The 14256-nt window shown below is 49.8% G+C and overlaps 5 protein-coding genes across 5 annotated transcripts; 3 read left to right on the top strand and 2 right to left on the bottom strand.

The window, feature by feature from the left end:
- Positions 1 to 129: 129 nt before the first annotated feature.
- Positions 130 to 5310, top strand: FSUBG_2600 (intermediate filament MDM1; the record flags this gene model as incomplete). The annotated part of the gene is made up of 6 exons (XM_036680391.1): positions 130 to 275; positions 324 to 508; positions 557 to 967; positions 1152 to 1194; positions 1486 to 5193; positions 5250 to 5310. 6 exons carry the CDS (start codon positions 130 to 132, stop codon positions 5308 to 5310), a joined length of 4554 nt encoding a protein of 1517 aa, XP_036541869.1.
- A 298-nt stretch (positions 5311 to 5608) lies between these two features.
- FSUBG_2599 (pre-mRNA-splicing factor srp2) lies at positions 5609 to 7689 on the top strand (the record flags this gene model as incomplete). Its single annotated transcript, XM_036680388.1, has 7 exons — positions 5609 to 5669; positions 6322 to 6450; positions 6508 to 6513; positions 6569 to 6729; positions 6997 to 7073; positions 7123 to 7219; positions 7276 to 7689. 7 exons carry the CDS (start codon positions 5609 to 5611, stop codon positions 7687 to 7689), a joined length of 945 nt encoding a protein of 314 aa, XP_036541868.1.
- A 722-nt stretch (positions 7690 to 8411) lies between these two features.
- On the bottom strand, positions 8412 to 9176 carry FSUBG_2598 (peroxisomal biogenesis factor 11; the record flags this gene model as incomplete). The annotated part of the gene is made up of 2 exons (XM_036680387.1): positions 8412 to 8577; positions 8635 to 9176. 2 exons carry the CDS (start codon positions 9174 to 9176, stop codon positions 8412 to 8414), a joined length of 708 nt encoding a protein of 235 aa, XP_036541867.1.
- Positions 9177 to 11047: 1871 nt separating this feature from the next.
- FSUBG_2597 (FBP1-fructose-1 6-bisphosphatase) lies at positions 11048 to 12189 on the top strand (the record flags this gene model as incomplete). Its single annotated transcript, XM_036680386.1, has 3 exons — positions 11048 to 11163; positions 11229 to 12010; positions 12059 to 12189. The coding sequence occupies 3 exons, from the start codon at positions 11048 to 11050 to the stop codon at positions 12187 to 12189; spliced, it is 1029 nt and encodes a 342-aa protein (XP_036541866.1).
- Positions 12190 to 12641: 452 nt separating this feature from the next.
- On the bottom strand, positions 12642 to 13486 carry FSUBG_2596 (URE2-nitrogen catabolite repression regulator; the record flags this gene model as incomplete). The annotated part of the gene is made up of 2 exons (XM_036680385.1): positions 12642 to 13059; positions 13110 to 13486. 2 exons carry the CDS (start codon positions 13484 to 13486, stop codon positions 12642 to 12644), a joined length of 795 nt encoding a protein of 264 aa, XP_036541865.1.
- Between the last annotated feature and the right edge of the window lie 770 nt (positions 13487 to 14256).

Raw genomic sequence — 14256 nt, 5'->3', positions numbered from 1 at the left:
AATGCTCAGCTCTCCACACCGCCTGCCGAGCATGGATCATTCTGCCGCGTGCAAAGCTTCATTCGCATCAGCTTCACAAATTATCACAAGAAATTGACAAGCATCAACTGAATAGCATCAACGGCCATCATGACAACAGAGCTCACAAGTAAACAGAGGGCGCGCGAGAATGATCGCGCAAAGAGGACGAAAGATGGGGTCACTCAACTACCGCGCAAAAAGTTCTATCGCCAAAGAGCGCACGCAAATCCTTTCTCCGATCATATGCTAGAATAGTATGTGCACTGGCTCATATCAATTGCTTTATTTCTAACATGCTCTAGTCCTAAATCCCCAGACGATATGGACTGGTCCTCATATTTTCCACACTACGTCCAGGAGGGAACACCAGAGGATCCCTCAAAGCCTCCTAAACTGACAAAAGATGTGGAAATCGTCGATATTGGCTGTGGTTTTGGAGGTCTTCTCGTTGCTCTAGCACCCAAGCTACCTGACACTCTCACACTCGGTAAGTGAAGTAAAATACCGTCAAATAGATGTGTACTCATGTACCCAGGCCTGGAAATCCGAACACAAGTAGCAGGCTACGTTCAGGAACGTATAAAAGCATTGCGATCACAAAACTCGGACAACATGTATCAGAACGTGGGCTGCATCCGAGCCAACACTATGAAGTTCCTCCCCAATTTCTTCAAAAAGGCTCAACTATCCAAGATCTTCATTTGCTTTCCCGATCCTCACTTCAAGGCCAGGAAGCACAAAGCCAGAATTGTATCGACGACACTGAACTCTGAATACGCTTATGCGCTACGACCAGGTGGCATTGTGTATACCATCACCGATGTCGAGGACTTGCACTTGTGGATGGTTCAGCATCTTGAGGCTCACCCTGCTTTCGAGAGGATATCGAAAGAGGAAGAAGAGGCGGATGAATGTGTCCAGGTCATGTCGACCGAGACTGAGGAGAGTAAGAAGGTTACGAGAAATAACGGACAGAAGTTTGTAGCGTTGTTCCGGAGGCTAGAGGATCCTCCGTGGTAATTGGAAGTCAATGACAACTTGATGCTTTATCGTTTCACAAGATGCTTTAAATACCTATGCATTGAAACACTTATGCGAACAACCTTGTGATATGGTCATAATGTATGCAGCGTTGAGCTCCAATCTTGCCAATGAACCTGTGCTATTCTGCTGGTAAGTTCACAAGAAAGACCATGTTGTTGACTTGCCGAGAAACATACAAGACTACCTAGGTAGGTATACCTAACATTGGGACACTCTTGATATTCGATAGGTACCTGGAGTTGGGTGATTATCGTACCTACAGGCAATGTACTCGTCTCTAAGGTAGCGGCTGCTGGCATGGGTTCCTTGTCCCGCAGACCTGGAGCAGGCACCTTATTTTGACAGGGGTCCATCAAAATGACAGCATCCACTGTAATCGACAGCCACCTCACCTAACCTAACGGCACCTCCACTACCTAGCACCAGCACCAGCACTACCAACTTCACCACTTACATCCAATCCATCTTCGTTCAAGAATGTGGCTCTGAGGTCAACATCCTGGTGATGGCCCTCAAGCGTAGAGATGCCATTGTTGCTGGACTTGCCGCCTTCATAGCCTGGGGCTTCGCTGCGAGCTGGTCACCTGTCCTCCGCTGGGCAGGCCATGCCTTTGTTGCTGGCTCCCTTATTACTCTCGTCGCCCTCTTAGCCGGTCTCTTTCTTGTGTCACGACGGCCAAGCGATCGAATACTACAACCACATGGCGTTACTTTCCTCGACAAGAAGTCATGGCGATTAGAGGTGCAGGCACTGCGCCAGCGACAATCATATACTCCAACTCCAATAGACCCCGAATCACCCCGCGTTTCCGAAGCCATCGACAACTTGCTTGGCCTTATAACCCGGGACTTTGTGAATAGCTGGTACTCAAATATTAGTCGCAACCCGTCTTTTTCGAACCAGGTCGATCAGGCGGTGCGGCAGGCGTTGTTGAGCTTGACTGATTTCCTTCGTCATAAGGACCTGGCGGAGCTCGTCACTAGCCGTCTTGTTCCTCTCCTCACCGCCCACTTTCGAGACTTCTACGAAGCAGAGAAGTCAGTGCGAGGAAAGAAACTCAACCGTTCTGTCACTGAATCTGAAGAGCTGGACCTAGCTATTGCTTCAAAATTTCGTGATGGGCGCCTACATCCAGCTGCTTCTTTGTCGTTTCCCGACACAAAGATGGTCCAGCAGGACTACCTCAGGTCTCTTGTCGCAAAGATTGTACCCAAAGTATTACCTGAGAACATGTTGTCCAGTCGAGCTGTATCGATTATTATTCGCGAGATCGTTGCGTGCGCCGTTCTGTTCCCTGTGATCCAACTTCTCTCAGAACCAGACACTTGGAATCAGCTGATGGAGAATCTGGGCCGCTCAATGCTTCAGGATCGATCAACCGTTCGGAAGCTCCGAGCAGCTTTGGACCAGCATGCTCCTTCGACACCCAAAGCCAGCAAATTAGCTTCCATGCCTAGAGTTGCTCCTGGAGACAGTGAGCGCAAGTTCGAGAAGTTTATCCGTGCTATTCGCAAGGTCAATAATCTATCAGATGCCCGTCGTTTTCGTAGCGAAGTCGCTAGTCAACTGAAGAGGGATTCTCTTGAAGACAATCAAGACCAAGTTTACCTTCGTCGATTGGAGATGGGAAAGAGGCTGCTAGACCAACGGGTTAATCATCTTGCTGCTGGTGGCGAACGTCGTCCACTTGGTCCTTTACCTTTACCGTCGACTTCTTTTTCACAGTCCAAGCTAGAGAGTGCGCCACTAGTAGATATTCTGCGAGATTCTTCAGCGCTTTCTTACTTTATGGAATATATGGATCGACAAAATCTCATGTCTTTAGTGCAGTTCTGGCTTGTCGTTGACGGATTTCGAAACCCTCTAGAAGATGATGGCCCAGATGACGAACTGCCATCAACCCTACCAATGTGGACAGATGCCGACCGCCAGGATTTACAACAGATTAACCAGGCCTATCTTTCGAGGCCAGAGTTGAAGGTCCCGGATCATTCGAAGAATGAAGTCAAGGACTTCATCAAGGCAGGAAAGTCAGCCACCCCCTTACAATACTATAGAGCGCGGCGCGCTATCTTGAAGGCCCAGAGCGCCGTCCTTGAGGAAATGCGGTCACGCTTCTTTCAGAGTTTCAAGAAGTCGGATCTATTTTACAAATGTCTTGCAGCTGAAGAAACATCCAATATCCAAACTCTCAGATCGACACTACAGCCAGAAGTACAAGCACAGGCATCGGTAACCAACCGAGCGAGCAAGACTTTGCCAGCAAAGCCAAGGCCAGTATCGCGACTAACGCCGCAATTATCTAATGCTGGGAAACGTACTGGATCCGCATCGGATCTCAAATCTTTGACATCCAATGGTAATGGGCATGGACATCGAGCTAGGCGCTCGTTAGACGAAGGCTCTCTCAATCCTCTATTCGATGACGATGACATCGATACTGATGAACTGGGAGATTCTGTCCAGAGTCTAGATCCAGAAGCGAACAGCCAGCAACTACCAGATACCCAAGTTGTTAAGGCGGTCGAACAGGCCTTTACCGATATCATGGAGGATGATCGTCCTCAAACTGCTGAAGCTCTCCGTGCCTCCCTTTTCGGCGGCCCTGGCGGCAGCAGTATTGGAGGCATTGATGATAATGCATCAAGTCTCTTCTCAGGCAATGATAACGAATCTCATCGTGGCTCTCTGGATATGGGTATTCGACCTGCTATGGCGAATAAGGAAGGCGAGAAACCAAGCCTTTCGTCGCTTGGCCTCGTCAGTGCGGCTTCACGAATCGGTGTTTTCGTGGACGACGATCTGTTTGGCGATAACAACAAAGATCTCCCTGACGACGGTGATCCAGATGACGGGCCACCGCCTGACGACGAGGATGAAGTGCATGAAGCAGCACCAGGAGACCTGGGATTGGCAGAAGCTATCACTGCTCTCTCAAACGACATCGATCGCTTGGTGGCGCAGGAAGCGGTTGTGGAATCGTTGACGCGAAAGGCAGAGTTGACAAACAATACTGCCGAGCTGCGCATTCTTAGGAAGTCCAAAGCGTCTCTACACAGGGAGATCAGGCGCAAGGAGCTCCAACGGCAGCAGTACGTGATACAGGAGAGCGACAACAGTCTCTACGGCCGTTCAACCATCAAAATTAAGTCTATCCAAGTGGGAAGAGAAGAGGATGGCCGAGAGTTTGCACTCTACGTTATTGAAGTCCAGAGAAATGCTGGAGAGCAGATGCCTGCAGCTTCATGGGTAATTTCGCGGCGATACAGCGAGTTCCACGAGCTTCACCAAAAGCTGCGGTCCCGATACCCTTCAGTTCGAAACCTTGACTTTCCTCGACGGCGAATGGTGATGAAATTTCAGAGCGAGTTTCTACGCAAACGACGGACTGCCCTGGAGCAGTATCTACAAGACCTACTTCTTTTACCAGAAGTTTGCCGCAGCCGAGAACTCAGAGCCTTCCTTTCACAGAGCGTCATTACCCAAGGCCAGGATATGTTGGATCGTGAAGACAAGAAAGACATGATGACTCGGTTGTACGACTCTGTTGCGGATGGAATGGATGACATCCTTGGAAATATTCCTGTATTGGACCAGATATCTGAAGCTGGCCAGAGCCTCATTGCAGCGGCTACTAACCAGCTCAACGCAGTTCCTCTCAATGTTAACGAAGATACGTTCCCGGCCGCGGAAGCTGAGGCAGAGTTGAATGCATTTGAGAATAAGGAACTTGAGCCGTTCATCAAACCGATATGCGACATCTTTCTTGAGATTTTTGAGCTCAACAAGGGAAACAATTGGCTTCGTGGGAGAGCGGTAGTAGTTGTTCTGCAACAACTTCTTGGTGGGACGATTGAAAGAAAAGTTCGAGACAATGTCAAGATGTTTGTTCAAGACGAAAACATTCTCAAATACATTGGGTTGGTGCAAGATAGTCTCTGGCCCGGAGGCCAGTTACAACGAGATCGCAAACCGCGAACAGCTGCCGAAAAGAAAAAGACACGGACCGAGGCGAGCTTGATGCTGGCCACATTGGTGCCAGATCTTGCAGGTAGTGTTGTTGGAAGAGTCAACGCTCAGACAGCCAGCCGTCGTATATTTGCGACGTTGAACAACTCGAGGTTGAAGTAAGTCTTTAATTTCGTTGCCAGCTTGTGTATGAGCTCAACTAACCCATCTATAGTGCACACCTCGTATTTACTATGATTGATGAAATTGTCTCTGTCCTTTTCGATGAACGGTAGGGTTATGGATAAAAGATCTTGTGATTCTTCTCCACAAAGCACATGCACATGATACAGGGCAAAGCACAGCACAGCGAGGCGTTGGGCGTCACTGACAAGGGAGTCAAGTTGGGCTGATACAACGATGGTGATGCGGGATTGGGCGAAATGAATGACTTATGGTTTCGTAATGAAGATGCCTCTTTTCTCTCTCTCTCTCTTTTTTGTGGAGGGGGGGCTGCTTATTGTTATAGATGTCTACTCCATGTATAAGTTGCCGTTGATGGATGGCCATGAAGTAATAGTAATGACAGTGACAATGGAAGAAGGAAAGATTCTTATACGAGGTGATCAGGCCACGATTGGATCGTATTTTGCATGTGAGTTGCCAGTCCAGGCAATCTACATACAGCCACAGCTACAGTAACGTTGTGTTATGTTATGGTTATGTTATGTTAGCAGGCTCTAATGCAGGCGAAAGCGTTCGCATGTGACGCTAGCGAAGCAGCTTCAGCGCCCGAGATAGCGGGATCCGGGGCACCTTCTCGATCTGGCCATTCTGCCGGGTCCTGCCGCCTTTTGGCCCCAGCCTTTTCGTCGCGTTTTATGTAGGCGAGTCCTACCTTGCCTTAGTAACTAAGCTTGCCATGTTCTCCTTCTTCTCTCCACCAACCCAACGTCGCTTTTCATATCATCATCATCAAAGTCAATCCTCGTCCGAAAACCGCCACCTTCTCAAAAACCCCGCGTTTTGACTCTGGCTCTTTTGTTGGTCCATCGCGTGGCTGGCCCTGGACATTTAATCTGGAATCTCCCTGGCTTTGATCCATATACGACTTTCTGCTCCTCTCTCCATCTGGATCCCCCTCTTGCTTGACTTGACTTGACCCGACGACACGACACGACGCCCCTCCCAACGGCAACATGACGGAGGTATCAGCCACCCGGCTGTACTTGGGAAACCTCCCTCGCAATGGTCCGGACTCATCGCCCTGACGCTCTCAGTCAAACCACTGACCTGCTGCCCAACAGCTACCAAATCCGATGTCGAGGCTCACTTCGCGACTCATGGTACCGGAGAAATCACCGAGGTTAAGCTCATGAATGGCTTCGGTTTCATCGAGTACAAGGACCCCATGGATGCCCGTGATGTTGTACCGGGTTAGTTATCCCCCCTCATCTTTTGTTTTGCGACGCGCTTGCTAATGATCCATCTAGCCTTCCGTATGTCACCACCAGACTCCACCCCTCCTCCCTGGCTAACGTGCGACTTCGAAAGATGGCTCTGATTTCATGGGAGAACGACTCACTGTCCAGTTCGCCCGCGGTTCCCGGCATCGCGAGGGCGGTTTTGGCAACCATGAGCGCACCGCGCCACGGCCTCGTCGAACCCCTCATCGAATGCAGATTACGGGACTTCCAAACGATACCTCTTGGCAGGTCTGTTCAATCCTCCCCGTTGCTCATCGCTGGATTTCCTGGATCCTCCCCTTGTGATTTGCGCGCATCTCTGGTTTTTCTGGTTTCGATCCATTGGTACTACACCGGGACTAGGTTTAGGGGACAACTTCCACGGACCCCTCCACCCCCTCTCCCGGTTTTGCTTCCTGGTTGTTGACTTGGCGAACTGCACTATCATTTTGTGGATTACTTGGACTTCCGGCGTTCCCCTTCCTGGACAGCAACTTACGTGGATTCTGGAAATAGGATCTCAAAGACTTTGCGCGTCAGTCTAGCTTGGACGTTGTCTATTCTGAAACTGGTCGCGACTCGAACGGCCGAGGGTGAGTGGTTGCTTGCGCATTATCTATCTTGGAGGCTAACATAGACCAGCTTCGTCGAATTCGAGACTGCAGCAGACCTTAGAACGGCTGTTGAGAAGCTTGATGGGCGTGAATTTAAGGGCCAGCGAGTCCAATGCGTTGCTGACGTATGACAAGGAAGCCCCTTTCTTTGTAAGAACTCGAGTTTGACATGGCCTTCTAGACTCAGCCGGATATGCCTCCTCGCGAGCGCGGTCGATCCCGCTCCCCAGGACGTCGACCTTATCCTCCTCCCGTGGACGACTACGATCGGCGTGGCCCTCCCCGTGGATATAGTCCTCGTGGAGGCGGTGGTGGTTACGGCTACCGAGATCGCAGTCCTCGTCGCGATTACTATGATGATCGCGCCCGTTATCGGTCTCCTCCTCGCCGTCCCATGGAGGACTATCCTCCCCCTCCCCCTCGCGGCCGCTACGATGACCCCTATCGCCGCGACTACCCTCCTCCGCCCGATCCCTATGCCAATGGGCGACCTCCTTATGACCGACCTCCTCGAGACTTCCCTCCACGAGAGGGCGGATACCCACGAGATGGTGGCTATCCCCGAGACTATGATCGTGGTGGACGCTACTGGTAAATCCATATCCCATTACCGCTTTGGGCGCTTGCTTGGCGGGACTGTCCTTGACCGACGGTGTTAGATCTACTCTCAATCGAATGCGCTAAATGGCGTGAAAGTTTGACGACCAGTCATGAGGTAGGAAGGACAAGATTGAAACGATCAACAAGCAGATATGCGCAACAATGATTGACGACCGACTGGTGATATTCTCAACGAGCAAACACAAGTATGAGGGACATTAGGATGGCGTCAGGTGTAGGGGTTGGAGGACTTGACGAGAGTTGACGACGGGTACCGGGAAAAGCCACGGGCGCACACGACATGATTGTCTTGGGTAATATGAACTATAGTGTATGACTATGAGGAAGCCGTCGTGGGTGAGGGTTTGCTTATTTGCTTTTATTTTGTCTTATACTATATGTAACCTGGAGGAAGATTTTGGGGGTACTCAGTCAGAGTCGTTATTTGCTAGGTAGTTTTTGCTTTTATCACAGAAAAGGGTCAAAATAATCCAACTTTTGATTTTGTATGTTCAAATTGACATGGCATTACTGCACAACGAGTGAATCTGATACTCGCGATTTACTTTGGACAACAACCCAACCGTGTCGCCCCGTATAGTACAAAAAGAAAGATGCCGGACCGAACAGAGAACAGTTTGACGCGCTTTATAAGGGATTACGAAGTGTGTATAAATATGATATCGGGTATTGTTGGGTTTTGGTATGTGTTGGAGATTAAGCAGTCTTCTTCCATTGGGTGTAGACACCGATGACACTGCTCAATGTACCAGTAAGACCGACGATGCCGTCATCGAGGAAGGAAACATATCCGAGACCGGAGACTGGAACGAGGATATCGCAAAGATCGCAGAGGAGTTGCTTCTTGGCGGCAGCGCGCTCACTGAGGTATATGTTAGTACTGGAGATAGAAAGGCAAATGAGCGCATGTGAAACTTACATGGAGATGGTCTTGCTCTCAACAACACCCTCACCCTCTTTCAGATCAACCTTTGATGCGCGCACGCTCAGCTGTCGCAGAGTGTACAGCTGACCAATGATGCTAAAGGCGATACCAATAGCCCAGGATCTATAAGCCTCCTGCTGAAGGCGCTTGGCATGCTGCCACTTCCTGATACCGGCAGCATCAGGAATGGTGAGAGCATCGCAGGTGAGGTAGCCAGCATAACCCAGCTGGCGACCGACCTGGGTGTACTTGAGGACGGGGTCGAGGGACTTGGAGTCGGAAGCAGTGGCAGCGGCCTTGTAGTGCTCGACGAACTTTCCGGCTCGGAAGACCTTTCGGAACAGGCCGAACTGCTTCTTGAGGGCGTTCCAAGGGGCGATCTTGTCGGGAGTTGCGTTTGTGCGGAGGAGATACCAGGCGTAGAAGCGGGCAAAGTACTGAAAGACTCGCATGAGCTTGTCGCGACCGAGGGTTGTGGCCATGTAGCGCAGGTAGTGCGCTACCGTGGGGTGGTAGACGAGAGCATCAGCGACCATGATTGCGATGGTATCGAGTATAGGTAGAGAGATGTGATGCGACAGTTGGGATATACAAGATTACGATTCACCAGTAAGAAACCAGCAATTACTGATGGTAAGGAGGAAGATGGAGAGGGAGATGGAGATGGAGATGTAAAAGTCAATGTGAGTTTTTACCAGGAACGGGTAAGAAAAAGCTGGGGAAAGGTAAGTAAGTAACGCGAATGGAGTCAAAGTGTCTGGAGAAAGGTAACGCAAGTCGAGAGAGAGAGAGATTGAACGTGGAGACGGAGACTTGACCGAGATGCCGAGGTCCGCCGCTCTCGTGAGCGGGATAGTTCAAGGGAAGGGGGAATTGTAGCGAGAGAGATAGGGAGGGATAAGGAGATATCGTGCAAAAGAATTGCCTTTTTGGGAATGGGAATAATTGCCGTTTATGAAGAAATTCGATAGTTTATGTTGTTGCATCGGTATTCTATCCTTTTAGTCGTTCAGTCATTGCTCACTCAGTATTAAAGGGATGACGACCCTTCTAACTTTTTGTCAACCTCCATCACATCACATAGAAAGGGAGCATCAAAGTTGAGGTCAACAGCCGGCACATGTCCGAGGCTTCATCAGGAGAACTCCAGACTTCGGGGTAGCTTGGCGCCAATTCTGGCAATGCATTTCAACCTCGGGGACTTTCCGTAAGAGATCGGACTCACCCTCTCTGTCATTCTCTAACCTTGAGGGTTACAGCTGAAATGGCTGACAGCTGATAGAGACAAGAGGAAGAGAGGAATGGAAGCTCCCGGCTGACCGGATAACCTTTGATCCGACTCCGGTCTTCCGCCGTCAGAGAAGAAGAAGTCTAGGTTAAGTTACTAGGTAAGTTAGGGGGGCATGCAGGCATGATATAAGTCGAGTCGAGTCGAGACTCAGTCATTCAATCAATCAATTGCCTCATAACCCCAAATCAAGGAATGAACAAGGTATGAGATAAGGCATCTAAGTTCCCAATTTTCCATCCTCATAACTTCCCCCCCCCCCAAACCCACAATGAGCATATCACTCGGTGTTTCTACTGAAGATCTTTGGAGCGTCGAGGTTCAAAACCCCCCGCTTAAACGTCAATATGAGCGAGCCACCCCCACCGGGGCAGCCTGGCAGGGCCTGGAAATAGAGGGTCTCTCAGTGGCTGTGGGAAATCGTGATGCTGCTCGGGGAACAACCCCCGAAGTCTGCCTCCAAATTCAACCACTGTAATATTGTGGGGGAAGAAGTCGGAGTTGGAGACCCCGGGAAATCCTCTTGAGCCGCTTCCCCTCGGCCGGCAAAAGCACCAATTCCCTTCGGCAGCCCGCTATCAAAGGTCACGATGGCCCATGACATTCCGATATGATGCGCCCCCAATGGAGCTTTTTACGTATCATGAGTCTCTCTCGGTCATGTTGTTGCGGGTTTGAGTCTGCTCTGTCGCGGATGGGGCCGTTGGTAACCCCAGTTCAGTCGGTTAATGAAAGTATGTAGGTAGGTACCTAATAATGAATGGATGGATATCATTGATCGTCATATCCGTCAATTGTCGTCAAGACACGGACGGACGCGGTATCCGTAGTCAACATACGTAGAACTAGTTGTATTCCTTTACATAACTGGTCCCGTTTCCCCAATATTCGTCGCGTGCCTCTCTCTTCCTTTTCTTCCTCTCTCTTCCTCTTTCATCTTTCTCTCTCACGATACCCTCATACTATTCCCATCATACCTCTTTTCTCTGCCGGCTTAAACCTTCTCCCGGTCTAAGTCAACCCAAAGCCGCTTCTCCAACTGCCCCCTCCCGACGATCTATCCACCAACTTCTCCTCCGGAGTTTCATACCTATCATCCCCTCACAAACCACATTCACAATGGCTACTACAAACAGCGGACAAGAAACCGAAAAGGTTAACACTAACATTGTTACCCTCACCCGCTTCCTCACTGAGGAGCAGGCCAAGCACCCAGAGGCCACTGGTGACTTCACGTACGTCGTCCCTTGTGACTGACCTCAAAACTTGATGATGCCCGGCTAACAACGGAAAATCTCAGTCTATTGTGTCACGCTCTCCAGTTCTCCTTCAAGTCAATTGCCTACTACATTCGACGCGCTACCCTAGTCAACCTTACCGGTCTGGCTGGTTCTTCCAACATCACCGGCGACGACCAGAAGAAGCTCGATGTCATCTCCAATGACCTCTTCATTGAGGCCATGCGCTCATCAGGCAAGTGTGCGCTCCTCGTCTCTGAGGAGGAGGACGAGATCATTTACTTCAAGGATGCTCATGACGCTCACTACGCCGTCGCTTGCGATCCCATTGACGGATCCTCCAACTTGGACGCCGGTGTCTCAGTCGGTACCATTTTCGCTATTCATAAGCTCCCCGAGGGCTCCAAGGGTGTCAAGGAGGATATCCTCAAGCCCGGTACTGAGCTGCTCGCTGCTGGTTTCACCATGTACGGCGCCTCTGCTCAGCTTGTCATCACCATGCGCGGTGGAACCGTCAACGGGTTCACTCTTGACAACGGAGTTGGCGAGTTCATTCTGTCTCACCCCGACATGCGCCTCCCCAAGTCGCGCGCCATCTACTCCGCCAACGAGGGTAACTCTCTGTACTGGGAGGACAAGACCATCAACTACTTCAACTCTCTAAAGCAAGCTCAAGAGGACGGCAAGCCCTATAGCTCGCGATACATCGGTTCCATGGTTGCCGACGCTTACCGAACTCTCCTCTACGGAGGTATCTTTGCTTACCCCGCCGACAAGAAGAGCCCCAAGGGCAAGCTCCGTATTCTGTACGAGTGCGCGCCCATGGCTCTCATCTTTGAGAATGGTACGTCAATTGAAGTCTAGTGATCAACACTTTACTAACCATGCTTAGCCGGTGGTCAAGCTGTCGACAGCAAGATGAACCGTATGCTCGAGGTGGTACCCGAGCACATCCACGACAAGGCCGGTATCTTCATGGGTAGCTACGACGAGGTTGAGAAGGTGAAGAAGTTCCACAACTAAGTCAAGGGGGAAGGAAACAAAGAGAATGGCGCTTTGGCATGGGATCATGAAATCAGTTAAATATCAAAAAGCGAACCTCATGAGTGAATGAGCATTTTAATGATGAAATTTATCATATCTTATCTTCCATTTTTCTGAGCCCATGCAAAGAAAGTGTCGTCATGATGAGAAGTCATGATCGTGAGCTATCATGGAGGCGGTTTAAACTGGGGACGTCACGCCACCTTGGCCACCAGGTCTATTAGAATGGGCTACAGCGTCTTCTTGACCTGTATCTATAGATTTAAACTGCTGTATGATCATGGTATTGTCCACTCGGGTTGGCAAAGAGTGTCTTGTTCAGTATTCGCCTCCCAACAACTAAACTCAACCATGTAGAGGTTGAGCTACTCAGGTCCTCTCCACAACGTATGGCTCTAGGCTGTATCACACAACCTGAAGATGATCACCAGTTAAGGCGATGAATACTTGTATCCAAACTGCTCCTTGGCCTTGTCAACAACCTCCTTGACTTCTGCGCGTTTCCTCCTCGTCTCTTCATCCACAGGATCCAACCCTGTCGGCTTGTCTTTATTACTCGGAAGTAACAAGCCCCGCTTCACAGCAGGCCTCTCAAGTATACGAGCAAGCCATGCTTTGACATTTGGGAACTGATCATACGAAATTGATGTGCCTGGCAGACGATCTGTCCAACCGATCAGGGAGATATCAGCGATGGAGTAGCGACCTCTACCGGGTCCGACGATGTAGTCTCGGTCTGCAAGACGCTTGTCGAGGACCCCAAAGAGACGCTCTGTCTCGCCGACGTAACGCTGTATAGCGTATGGGATCTCTGGCTTGACACCAATGAAATGGAACGCCTGTCCTTCCCTGCCCAAGTGTGAGTGTACCGCCCAGTGATATTGATGCTCACGACTTACATAGGACCAATTCCGCCATGCTGCCAACCAATCCATGACTCGGCACGAGTATAGTCATCGTCGTCAATCTTGAATGATAACTTGTTCTCTGGATCGTATTTCCTTGTCAAATAGCTTAGTATCGCATTGCCCTCGAAAACAGCGAGATCGTTGTTGTCATGGTCAACAAGAACTGGGATACGGCCATTGGGGTTGATGGCAGTGAACCAAGGCTCCTTTTGAACATTGAGTCCAATGTCAATGCCCTGTATGGTGTAGTCTAGTCCATATGCTTCGCGAAGCTCTTCAAGAAGGATCTGGGCTTTGACGCCGTTGGGTGTACCCAAGCTAAGGAGCTCGATGCCCTTGGAGGCGATGAGGCCAGTTGGTCGAGCCATTGAGTAGCTGCGTTTAGGAGTTATGCAAGAAGATCTGAGTGAGTAATTGAAGTCTTGAGAAAGCTGTGATCTACAGGATGGAGTAGAACGAAAGGAGAGAGACATGTAAGGTAATTTTATAGTTGATCGCATCGTCAGTGAGCGGCTCAAGAACGCCATCTTGCTGTATGATTTCCAATATCGTGACTCCAGAACAGACAAATCATCGATTGGTCATTGAATTCACACTTCTTCTCTGGCAATGGGTTAGGCTTGCTGCACGATGTTGTCTAGGGAGATTCTGGCGTTCGGAGTGTTTACTCATCCAAAAGCTTTGTAATAGTGATTACCCTATAATGTGGAATCACCCAAGCGCGGAAGCGTTTGTCGAGTCTTCGACTGCCCGCATTTCAAAGCACAGCTAACGCAGCCTCCGCGGAATGAATGCTTAATGATTCAGCCATGCCCAGAAGATGCATTTGACCTGCAGCAATAACTCATCGATTCCATGTTGTTGTTTGACTGTTGCCAGTGGCTGAGTTTCAAGTAACCGGCACATCCAATTCTTCAGGGGCGCTGAACAGATGGTCCAAGAACCAGCAGCAACATGCACCCTCAGACATTCTGAATTTGCCTAGCAACATCCTCTCTCAACTTATTTGTCATTATAGTCAAATCTTGCATGAAACAACTAACAAAAGCATCGACACAAAAACACCATGAGTGGGACAACCGCGCGGTAAACGACAGAATACGCCTCGCACGTTTCGATTTGACATTAGCCCCATTAT

Source organism: Fusarium subglutinans (assembly GCF_013396075.1).
Source record: "Fusarium subglutinans strain NRRL 66333 chromosome Unknown NRRL66333_c0000023, whole genome shotgun sequence".
Lineage (NCBI taxonomy): Eukaryota > Fungi > Ascomycota > Sordariomycetes > Hypocreales > Nectriaceae > Fusarium > Fusarium subglutinans.
Note: the sequence above shows the minus strand (reverse complement) of the source record. Positions and strands in the feature narration are given on the sequence as shown.